This window comes from Saimiri boliviensis, chromosome 4 (assembly GCF_048565385.1).
Source record: "Saimiri boliviensis isolate mSaiBol1 chromosome 4, mSaiBol1.pri, whole genome shotgun sequence".
In the NCBI taxonomy this organism is placed as follows: Eukaryota; Metazoa; Chordata; class Mammalia; order Primates; family Cebidae; genus Saimiri; species Saimiri boliviensis.
Genome location: NC_133452.1, coordinates 104,589,592 through 104,602,467, shown reverse-complemented (window position 1 = coordinate 104,602,467; position 12,876 = coordinate 104,589,592). Strand labels below are relative to the sequence as shown.

At 40.6% G+C, this 12,876-nt stretch overlaps 1 protein-coding gene across 1 annotated transcript in view; it reads left to right on the top strand.

Annotated features, from left to right (window-relative positions):
- The window catches only part of MOCS1 (molybdenum cofactor synthesis 1), a 366,833-nt gene that overhangs the window by 171,832 nt on the left and 182,125 nt on the right, over positions 1 to 12,876 (top strand). The window contains exon 2 of the mRNA XM_074398013.1: positions 10,993 to 11,296. Within this exon, the coding sequence (XP_074254114.1) occupies positions 11,240 to 11,296 (57 nt within the window). The 5' untranslated portion in view covers positions 10,993 to 11,239. The remainder of the gene's footprint in view (positions 1 to 10,992; positions 11,297 to 12,876) is intronic.

Sequence of the window (12,876 nt, the reverse complement as noted above, 5' to 3'; positions counted from 1 at the left end):
GACACTGGAAGAATATACCTATTTCAAAAGGGAAACACTGAAAGCCTAAATATTAAGACACTCAGACTATCAAATACAATAAATACCCTAGATTAAGACACATTCAGAAGTGAGAACAGAAATGTAATAATACAAGCTGATAAAGTACAAGTAGATATAGCTGAAGAACAAATAAGTGAATTGGAAGATCAGAGTGAGTCACAGAAAGATGGAAGATGTTAAGTGTAAACATGTAGATAATAGTCTACAATAATGTGAAGGTAAATGTCTTGAAATGACTAATGAGCTCATTTTGAAAAGCTTCATGAAATGTATAGAGAAACTGCACAACTAGATTCAATATAATAAACTTTAAATTTTAGCTATGACAGCTTCCAAGGGATCATCTACAAAACAATCATTATACTCAAGAAAAATGGTGAACGAAATAATTCTAAAGAATTGTCCTTATAGAAGTCCTCAAGTATACATAACTAGAAAATCATATGAATCGTGTACCTGTTACTGAGATTCAACTATTTCCATCTTCACTTATACCCCCTAGGTGTCTCCTTATTCTGCTTTTCTGAAATTCTTTAATCCTTTTAATCACAATATTGATTGGCAAGGTCTCTTTGAAATCACTGCCACACATAGCACAATCAACACCCCTTAATGTCCAATAGTCCTGTCAAATTTTACAGCTTGCTTTCAATGTCCTATATCTCGCTTATTCAAAGTCCAAACAAGTTTACTATTATGTTTAGTTGTTAGCTTAACTTGAGTTTACTAGAAGACAGAACTGAAGCAAGACTTTATTCCCAGTGCTTACTTGTGGGGCACAATCCTGGAGCAACAACAAAAGGAACATAGGATGGAAGTCTGGGAGATACAAGCTTAAACTAAGTCAGCCACTGCTTCACAAAGATCACAGCTGATTGAGGCCTGTTAAGTGACCAGTATAGAAGGTAGAAGTCACCTGTGGGCTCCCATCTTCCAGCACTTGCTGGTCAGTTTCTTGGAGTAGACTTCTGGCTGTCTAATTAGCCTGTCTGGCAGCTGGAGGGAAATACAAATCCATCCAAGCAGTGTGGCACTTCATCTGAGCCCAGAAGCCTTGGAAGGAGCTGGAAGCTCTGACATGCAGCTAAGCAGCATGATGTATAGGTCAGCATATTGTTGGCCAGTGTCCGCTGCATCCGAAAAACAGGTGACCCTGAGATAATCTGAAAGGACTTCTAAAACAGCTAGTACTTAAGCTTCTAAGTCTTCCTATAACAGTCATTGATAAACTGGAAAAATTTTGTCATGTCTTATAGATTGTCATGTATCTAGGTTTTCCGTTTCTATGTCTAACTTGTTCCTCCTTCCCCTGTATTTACTATAAATTCGGAGTCTCACAGATTGACTAGATTGCCAGCAAAGTCTTGCCAACAAAGGCTATCTGTACTTAACATTGTATCACACTCCAGGCCACTACACCTGGCTGCTCCATTTACAGTGGTGCTAAGTTTAGTGAATGGCTCAGCCTGATGCCACCTGAAACCACTGGGTATCTCAGCCTTTCACTGAAGGATTTTAGTTCTTATTACTAAAAACATTCTATACTTCTCCTGCTGTTGATACCTTTTACAGTGCGACTTCACCATTATTCCAATAAAGAAAGATTGTTAGCTCACCTTGAATCTGAGCAAGCTTGGTGACCCTGATTGGAAAATAGCAGGTGATAGAAATGAAACTCATTTCAAGCCTGTGCCTTAATGGTTCTTGTGTTTTTTTCTTTATTGCCACTGTAATGAGAATGAGCCTAGGCTAGGATGAGTCTGATCAGACTGAGGGTGAAAGTCTTATTGTCCCAACTGAGGTCATTCTAGACCAGTCTGAGGTCACCTCTAACTGTGAGCATAGCTGCCTACCTACAGTTAGCTACATACTTTGACCTACTGTAAAGGGCGCTTGTAACTGGAAGGTAGTTCAGGGGGCCAGAAGGTGCCCCTTTTAGGTACTGTTAAAACTTTACAACCACTTTGTCCCCATGCACCTGATAACTTCCTATTCCTGCTTATCCTCAAACAGGATAATACAGGGGAAAGGATATAAGTGGGTGTTGCCTACCTTTATAAAATGAGGCCAGAAATATTACAAACATCAAGGGGTGGAGTTCCAGGGATATTGGAATCTTTCCTAATGTTCAAAATACTCCCTCTGGGCATGTCTCCTAGGCCTTTCTACTAGGTAGGGATGCTCACCTTAAGATTCAGCACAGAATAAGGTTAGAATCTATGCCCAGATGCTGTAGGACAAAGTGTGCCAGTGATTGTGCCAGGACAGGTTTTCTCAGCCTCTAAGTTTTTGCAAATGTTATCAAAAGGAGTTCCAATAGAAATCTGGTTTTGAGGCACATGCATATAATACTTGAAGGGAACATAGTAGAGGAACTTGTGATTGTTAGAAGGATGGTAAAGTGACGTTATAGAGAACACTATTGAGAAATCTAATTTTGAACCACAATATTCAATGATAACTCACCAAAATATTTAGAGCATGACTAGGTGCTGCAGCTGGTCTTCTGCTAGCCCTGTCAACTCCATGTCTGACATGTTGTTGCACAAGAATTGGGACAGGGCTTAGAGGTCAAGCATAATGGGTTTAGTTAACATGTACACATCCTGATGCATATTTGCGCACCCTGGCTTTGGTAAGCCAGTCCCATTTGAGGTACTGCCACTTGGTGGCAGGGCCCCTAGTAACCAGCCATACTTCTTCCAAGGCAGCTTCCTTTTGGTGTTAAGGATATTTCAGATATCAATACCCTTAAATTGGCTAAATGGGTTTATAATACTCCATTCACACCCAAATGCTGGGTCAAGTCCCCCTGTGATAAATTGTCAGTTCCAGGAGAAACAGAATCATCTATTCCTGTTCCTCTCCAGCTTCCTGGAAGTTACTTAGGTCATAAGTGATAGCTCAAGCACAATCTGAGGTTCCTGAAACTCTATTCTATAGTTAAAAGGAAATATATTTGTAGGAAAGCAAGGGGAGCTCTTTGTTTCACTTCCAAGGGATGAGCTTAGCAATATGGGTTCCTATTGCATATTGATGGATGCTATAAGCCTGTGAGGGTCAGGGAAAGAAGTTCATTTGACTGGTTCAGAGAAATTCCTCTCCTAAATATCTCCTTTCTTTAAAGGAAGTGTTTATACTGGCAAGTAAACATGCATTATTGGAAGAAGTGAAGGTTCTGAAATCAGGCCCAGGTTTTTAACACTCATCTCAGCTTCTTTACTGTATGACCTTTAACTTAATCTCTGAGCCTCTCCAACACATTTTGAAGATGCTTTCATCCTGAATTGAACCTTTATCTTCAAATGGTATTAAGATAACATACAAAATCCCGAGACTAATTGTAAGTATAAACCATACTGGAATTGTGTGGATTCACTTATAAAGGTAATTATACTGAAAATTGGTTGAAAGGACAAACCCTGGTACCATTATTGTAAGGGTTTCAACCTCACAAAAATCAATAAAACAGTAGGCCAGAAACTACTCCTGTCATCTAAATTGTGATGTGAGAGGTACCACAGATCAATGGGCAATATAAGAAGTGATAGGCACAATTGGTGAACAATTTAGAAAATGGTTCGCAGATCTTCTTTCATATCCCAAAACTACAGAATGGAATGATGTATAAAAATCAAACTAGAGAAACTAAAACTGAATAGTAATGCTTATCACACTCTTGGAGGTAGCTTTTGTTCTATGTCTTCTGAACTTTAACAAAGACAATTGAAGATAGAAGAATATTGGAATTCATATGTGTACACCAGAGACATCAAGAAATACATCAAATACACTGTGGACAGGCCATGATCTACCACACAGTGTTAACATTTCTCCAGGAATGGGAAGCAGCTCTAATCCCATTCTGTCCACTCTACTTGCCAGAGTGGTTACAAATGTTCCCCGCATCTCAGTAACTTGGCACAAATGTGTTTTACTCATGCTGGAGTGAAGTTTAGGTGGCTAACCTATAATGGCTTACAGAGCTGAGATGAAAGGAACATGAACTCCGATCTATAATGTGTCTTCAAAGTATTCATATTCATGGAAAAGTGAATGACCTTCATGAGCTTGGTGGCCAGACTTACAAAACTGTTGTAAGTTAATAGCCCCTTTAACACTACATACAAATGTTCACTTGCCACTGAAACAAATCTTCACTGAAATATAAACCACATCACTAAGCACTATTCAGTTGGGATTCTATCTTTAACAAGACTTCTTGGAAGACAACATAGATCTATAGTCTGGTACAAGGTTACTTAATCATTACGGACTAACAGTAGTTCAGATTGGACCAGTGTGTCCTAGACTTGGTAGCTCTGGTGTGCAGTCTTTCCATAGTATGAGCAGAATCCAGTCTCACTCCAATTTCAACAGAACCTAGGAAACAATCATCAGACAATGCTATGTGCTCCCAACTTTGTTTTCCCCTTTGTGGACACAAGGAAAGCCATGCTGGATCAATGTTATGATTGGTTGTCTAAAAGCCACTAGGTCACTGGGGGTTGACATCAGTGAAAGTGGCAGAGTAAAGACCTCTGCAAACACTATCTTCATTAAAGCAATGATAACACTAGGGAAAATCAAGTTAAAATTTTCAGAACTTAAACTAACCAATCCTATATCAATCTAGAGGGGGAAAAAAAAGCAAATCCAGGTAATAGCAAGTTTTGTGATACTTTTAAATTCCCTCTTCCCTCCACCACCACCCCAGCTCTGTGGTAGCCTTACAAACCAACACTTTGCAAACAGTGAAAACCAGCAGCCTGGCAGTCCGAGTAGGCAGAATGGAATTAAAGCTGCTTCAAAGCCCTGCATTCCTGGAGAAACATTAACACTTTAACCTATCTGGCCTCAATGGAAGACTGCATTTACAAGGTGGTTCCTGTGATGGATCACCTAATGCAAAAAGCCTCTTCCATAGAAGCATTTGTCAAGAACAATTAAAAGTAACTGTTGAACACTGCAGCTGCCTGAAACATGGTAATATTGGAAGCAAACAATAAGCTAAATCAAAAGCTGGAAATACGTCCACAGGGACTCTGAAAAGCTCTGATATATTTCCATGACTCTGGAAGGCCAAGTGCATATGGAGGGCTGTGTGTGCTGGGCAAGGACCCTAGAAGGCCCTGTGTGTTCACCTCTGGCTGACCTTGAAATGTTCTGTGTAAGCGGGAAATGAAGGCCAAAGCTGAGTTTCAGTTGTCTGGCTGAGTGTTGAAGACATGTCTTAATACATGCAGGAAATCCTCAGTAAGGACTGGGAAACATGATAGTTCCAGAAATTTAAGGAAATCTGTCTAAGCAGTAGTAGTCTAAGCTGACCACTTTTACCAAATAAACTCCAGTGGTCCCACTGAACAGATTATAGACCTTGTAGAACTGTTAACAAGCCAAGAAGGGCAACAAGCCCTGGGAGAACATGATATCCAGAGTTGCCATAGTAAGATTTCCAGTTTCCAACTAAGACAAATTACAGCCAATATAAAAAAGCAATCAGTCTTGGAGAAAGCCCAGAGTTTAGACTCACTAGATGAAGACTTTAAATCCACCATTTATACCTAGCCTTTATTTGAAGATGTTAAAGTATGAGAAATGTCTTGCCACATAGACTATCAATAGAGAAACTTTTTTAAAGAGCCAAATACAAGTTCTCAAGTTGAAGCATAATTAAAATTTAGAAACTCCACCAGGAGAATGACACAGTGGACTTTGGGGACTCAGGGAAAGGATGTGAAGGGGTGAGGGATAAAAGACTACAAACTGGGTGCAGCGTATACTGCTTGGGTAATGGGTGAACTAAAATCTCACAAATCACTAAATAACTTATGTAACCAAATACCACCTGTTCCCCAATAAACTATGAAATAAAAAATTAAACTCCACTAGAGAGGTTCAAGAGACTCGATACGGAAGAATTGGTGAACTTAAAGTCAATCAACTTGAAGATCAAAATGTCCTAGAATTAGGGGTTGTGGTCGGACAACCTTGTGAATATACTGAAAAGTGAACTTTATGGTATGTAGATTAAACTGAGTGAAAAGAGAACCATGGGCCTGGGATCACTACCTCAAACTACAGCCAACAAATCCTCAGCTGCATGAGAACAGGAAAACTGAAGTATGATTATCTTAGAGTGCGTGTATTTCATGTTAGAGTATACTGTAATTGCAGTCACCCAACTAGGCAGATTATTCCTGCCTACTGCATAAGCAACTGACGTACCAGGACAATGGCATTACAATAAAGAACTACTCAGTAGGCCAGCTTCTCTGTGTGAGAGACAGTCACTACACAAATCAATCACCCTGAGAATTTGGGGATATGGGTTTTTAAGGATAACTTGGTGGGTCGGGACTTGGGAAAGGAGAATTGATTGGGTTGGAGATGAAATCAAAGTCCTCTTGCCACTGAATCGGTTCCTGCGTGGGGTGAGAGGCACAAGTTTATTCATTTGGGTGGTGCCAGCTGATTGATCCAGTACAGGGTCTGCAAAATCGCAAGCACTGATCTTTGGTTTTACAATAGTGATGTTATCCCTGGGAGAAATTGGGGGAGGTTCAGAATCTTGCAGCCTCCAGCTGCATGACTCCTAAACTCCAGCTTCTAATTTTGTGGCTAATTTGTTAGCCCTGCAAAAGCAGTCAAGTGCCCAGGCAGGAAGGGTTTGTTTTTGGCAAGGGTTGTTAGCATCTTTGTTTCAACTATAAATTCCTCCTAAAATTCAGCCTACGCACTGGAATGAACAAGGACAGCTTGGAAGTTAGCGGGGTGGAGTCAGGTCAGATATTTCACTGTAATTTCTCAGTTACAACTTTTGCAAAGGTAGTTTCATAATTGGCCTCACCACATGCAATGGGTGTTGATTTAAGCCGACAGGATGTTTGAAAGGCGGTATCCACTAACAGGCTTGTTCTCAGTTGATTCAGTAACTTCACCTCTATCACGAGTTTAGAAATGCCAAATAAAAGAAAGTTATTAAGTTGTACCTATAGCTTACAAAAACAAGATATTAAATATTTATGCTTCTATTGAATAAATAACAATATAGCCTGTAGGTAGAACATTAAGTAACCATAAAAAATGACTTGGTTGAAAGCATAATGTGAAGAGGTGTATACTAGTTACAATATACACGATTAGAATAGAAAACATGCTGACTTATAAAGCATGGATAATATATAGCTTCCATATGTTTTGTGGAAATACTTGGACTTGAAAATGAAGAAAACAAAAACGGGATTTAAGCATAATCTAGTCATGGTATATTACTAAATCACAACTTTCACTGTCAGGCTGCCTGTCCTGTAATCTATATATAATACATATTAAAAGTTCCTGGAAGAACATGACATACATGTTTTTATGCTATGAAACTGAGGAAAACCATGCTTGTTCTAAAACAATCAGATGATTAACTTAAGATGTGGTGCCTTGGATTGCCTTCCTCATGAAAGGACCTTGCAAAAGCAGGTGTCACACATGGCAAATTGGCTCTCCGTGTAGTAGATATGCACCACCAAAACCTGAGACAAATGGACAAATGGTTGAGGCATTCAGAGTCCAGAATATCCTGCTTGGCCCTGCAGGTAAAGAAAAGCCTAACATGGAAGCTGTATCAAAATGAGCTTTCATTTCAGCTTTCACTCCCAAGATGGCCACAGTCTTGCAGGAAGTTAATATGCTTGGACTTCCAGAGTAAATGGATTTGTTAAACTGAGCCCCAGGCAGAAGTCCGAGTTGGTGGTAGAGCCTGTCACACTTGCCTTAATCAGGCTGTCCTGCGTTGAAGGCCTACATTTTATACTCTGCGGAATCTAGGGTCTCGTATTATCTTTAAAGATGGTTATACATAACACTAGCTTTTTAAAATTATACTTCAGGTTCTGGGATACATGGGCAGAATGTGCAGATTTGTTACATAGGTATACACATGCCATGGTGGCTTATTACACCCATCAACCTGTCATCTACATTAGGTATTTCTCCTAATGCTATCCCTCCCCTTGCCCCAACCCTGTGACAGGCCCGATATGTTTATGTTGCCCTCCCTGTGCCCACGTTTTCATTGTACTGTTCCCACTTATGAGTGAGAATATGTGGTGTTTGGTTTTCTGTTCTTGTGTCAGTTTGCTGAGAATGGTTTCCAGCTTCATCCACATTCCTGCAAACGTCATGAACTCATCCTTTTTTATGATTATATAGTATTCCATGGTGTACATGTGCCACGTTTTCTTTATCCAGTCTATCATTGATGGGCATTTGGGTTGGTTCCAGGTCTTTGAATAGTACCACAATAAACATACGTGTGCATGTGTTTTTGTAGCAGAATAATTTATAATCCTTTGGGTATATACCCAGTGACAGGATTACTGGGTCAAATGGAAATACCACTAACTTTCTTGACTGCTTTCAGTGACTAGAAGAGCTGTTTAAGGGTAGGACTACTTGAATTTACTACTTGCTATAAATAGGCACTTAGATGTACTTTTATTCCTACCCTTCTTGAGGTTCACTTTCTAGCCTGTTAATTCTCTGTATAGAATGGCATCTAACAAGACACTGATGTCTCTATAATTATTGCATTGATATTCTTGATGTGCCACATTAGAAAGCTGCAGCTCAAGCCACCAACTCCAAATCTTCTTCTGCTAGAGTAGGAATGGTGGCAATGTATCCTGCCTCTAAGGAGTTTGAGGCTTTCAGGACAGGAAGGTTGGCTATAGGAGGGGCTTACTATTGGAGGATAGGCTTGAGTTCTCAAGGGTAATACCACTTAGATTTGCTGTAGGAAGATCATGCCCTGGAAAGTTGGTGTTTAGTGACAAGTAGACCCAGAGAAAAACAACTAAGTCCCAGATAGCTATCAAATCTAGTGAGCTCCACATTGTAGGGAGAACAGATTTACATTCACTCTATTCCCCCTCTCTCTCCTTAGAGATGAGATTAAAAGGAATAACATGCTGTCTAGAATTCCTTGGGTGCTCTCAAGTGGCCAGTACCCATTATATAAGATAGAATGCTGCTGTAATCACCCAGCTTCATGGCTCGGTGGATGTGACCAAGTCCTTGCCTGGTAGATACAGGCTTCTAATACCCTGTAATAAGTACTGAGATTCAGCAAGGACCCAGTAGCAGCCCGGGGACTGCTTTTCTGTTGTAGATGGTATAATCTTGCTCAGAACCTTAGAGATTCGTACTTCCAAGTCTGTTGGGGCTTACCAAAGACCAAAAAAATATGCTCATCTACCCTTGTTACCTCTGACTTGTTACTATGGCCTGAGTTTGTAATACTAAATGGATCTTACTACTCTTTCTTTGGGCCCCACTTGAAACTGACACTTCACTTCAAAGGACCCAAGAAATCCATTAAGGTGCAATATTTGTGAGGTTAGTACATGCGATTTTGCATTCACAAAAATGAATTAAAAAATCCAAGAATAGTGTATGTTGTCTCCCAAATCAACATGCTCACTCTTTTAGTGGTAGCTAGTCAATTATGCCTTAGAGGGGATGTTTTCATATGCCCCAGACCATACCTATTTGGGAAATTGTCACAGTGAAGGAAATTACCTTCATTTATCACCTACCTTCTGGCATGCATGGTTTTTTTAGACTTTCAAAAAACTACATTTAAAAAAATTTATTTTACTTCAGGTGCATACTATATCTGGCATTTCTCCCCATGTTATCCCTGAAAAAAACACTTTTATTCAGTGGGTCCAATTAGCATGATCCACTGAGAGTAGATCACAGTGGTGTTGAGAATGTCAAGGCAGTTTGCATCCTCCCAGACTGTAACAGAGCAGGAAGACAATGCCTTGTGCCAAAACAAAAGTTTTGGTCATCTTTACTGATACTACTCAGATGTTTTTCTGCTAGCTACATCCTAGTCTCAAAGCAGTGTCAATATGTTCCAATAAAGAAGCATCTGGCACAGCAGCTGTGATTAGGGCTACTACCGAGTGAAGTTGGCGATGGTCCATTGTCAGCCACATCTAAGGAGTTAGACCAGTGAAGTGTCAGCTACAACCACCACCACTCCTGGATCTTTTAAGTGTTTGGTACTAATTTCTGCAATCCCTCAAAGGCAGCTGTTTTCCTTTTAATATATACAGTTGGAGATCAGAATGAACGACATTAAAGTAGAGAGGGTCAAGTTAGAATCTCCTGAAACGGTGCATCATCCTGTTCTACCCAAGTCAATGAAACAATGTAACTTAACATATTGCTAAGTATGTCAAACTTATTCCCCGAACTAGGCGAGAACCACAGGGTGGATTCTCTGAATGATTGGTTTTATTGTGGGATGGACTTCGAGCAGGACTCCACTTACCACCTGGTTTCAGGAATCTGATTCTAGCATGACATCCACAATAGGATGGTGGGTTTTCTGGTATATATATACTGTTTTAGGATCTATATATCTAGTAGACCTCAAATCTGAGTTTCTAACCCGGTATACTCTAAAATGATTATTTCTGCCAAAGGATTGAGGAAATACTCCTGGTATTACAGGCTTTTTCTCAAGGAAATCCATTCCCGTTGAGTAAGACAACTAGCTCAGATCTGAAAACTTCAGAGCTTGTGTTCACTGCTATTACATCAGACTTGGTCAGTCCTTGTATCTCTTCTAGTTGTACAAGGTAAATGCTAACCAGCTGCTCATCTGTCTCAACCGTGGAACATCATGGTACATTAGCCAATGCCAGATACCCGAAGGTCAAGGTCCCCTGGTGGCCATATGGGTTCTTGATGTGTCTTACAGTAACTATTAAGATGCAAGATGAAGAGCTACCAACTGGCTCTGCATATACTTACTATCCTGATTGGTTATGGTAACCTAATAACATGTGTCTCCTAGTGTCAAATCTGGCCTGTAAAGGACAGTTTCTCAATGTTGCTGCCTTCACTAATGCATTATTCATTGCTTTTGTCCCCTTGAAGGGCCCAGAAGATACTTCCTTCTTACGTGTTACATCCTCTGGTATTATGAAAAAATCTACAACTTCCTCTCTGTACCTTCTGGCCCCTTCCTCAACACTCCGTTGAATCGGCTGAAGCATCTACCTCACTTATTCAAGGTCATCATGATTTCCAAGCTTCAAGGAAGCTTTTCCAGCTGCGTCTGGCTAAGCTCATCTCCAGGTGTCCTAGCCAGGAAATTAGAGTTTGAGTCCTGGGGAAGTGCCAAATGCTTAACCTCATGATTCAACATCTTCAAGACACACGGCCCTGCATGTTCTCACAGGTGAGTTTTGTGTTTACCAAGCATTGCAACCCTTTCGGTGTGGAAGCTTTTCTCCCAGGAAAAGATAGTTCCTGACTTAGGGAATCTGATTCAATTACATTATAGAGATAAGTGAAAAAAGGCATAGTTGGTCTTTTTTTATGTGCAGTTTTTGTTTGTTTGTTTGTTTGCTTTTGTTTGTTTGGTTTTGGTTTTTTTCTGGAGGAAGGAATATAACATCTTTTGACACATCTGCCTGAGATGTAATCTTGTTATGGTCTTCAGGCAATAGGAAGCTGTCCTTGTTTGGGTTTTTCTTTTTAAACACAAAGGACAGGGACCACTTCTGCAAACCCAGAAGGTTTAGGGGGAATCTGAGAATTGAAGGTACTCATGTGTTCACCCAGCTGTACTCATCCAGAGTGTTAGGGTCTCACTTTCTCCCTATCAAGATGACAGTATCTCCTAATGTCAAATATGCAGTCTGAATGTAGAGCCTTGACATGTCTCTTAAGCTAGATATATCTTTGGTATTTCTGCCATCTTTATAGTCAAGTCTTCAGCCTGATGTCTGATTTGTCGCCTAGCCATGGGAAATGAAGGTCTCCTGAAAGTCAATTCCTGGCTTTCATGGCAGGTTCTGAGTTGGTAGTCAGCTGACCTGAGCCTGCTGTTTGTTCAAGGTTTCTAAGTCAGTTTAAGAAGCCAGGCTCTTCTGTGCTACTCATTGCCTCGTAGCATTCAGATGCTAGAGCCACTGAGTTACCCAGTGCTTCCCTTTGTCCCTGTACCTTGATCCAGAAAGGGGGTGAGTCTAGGAAATAGCAATACAAGGCGTTGCTTCTGTGATCTCTGAGAAATGGAAGTGATGTCTCAATCTTCCATGTGAAAAAATGAACATCTGTGTGTTCATCTATCAACTCCCACTCCTCACTGGTAGAGATCCTGAAGGTATTAAGACTCCTCACTTCCAGGCTGTGAGTATGTATGTGCTGAGCTGACTGGTCTTCAGAGGACTCTGAGGTAGAAGGCACAGACATACAGACCTTACTTGAGGCCAGACACTGTCAGCATGAGTCTGAACTTGCATAGACCTGTCCAAAGCATCTGCTGCTGGAACCAGCAGTGAGTCGCAGGGGATGGGACTTGGGAGAAACATGCCTGTGACAGGGAAAGAAGTAACAGTGCAACTGGCTCGATATTGTCAGACCCTTCCCTGACACCCTATGTAATCTGCGTCTGATACTTTATTCAAGAGGGAAGAAATGATCTGCCTGTTCCCCGTCTCATAAATCAGACACTAACTTCATGCAAAATTGCCTTTCCTATACATCCCACTTCAATGAACATGGGCACTGGGCAGGGATCTGGGACATCCTTTGCCCTCATCTGAATAGGGAAACCCAGGGCAGGAATTCAGACTCCAGCATAAATAGGATGCAACCTGCTATTCAGAAAGGGACCTGAAATGTCACAGGTGTCTGATACGTGTGTGTATGTGTTTACATTAAGGGGAAAACACAGCTAAGAATATTGAAGACATGAACAAAAATAGGCATGATCTAGGATGCACAGAACGCCGAGCCCAATAACTTAGCCCA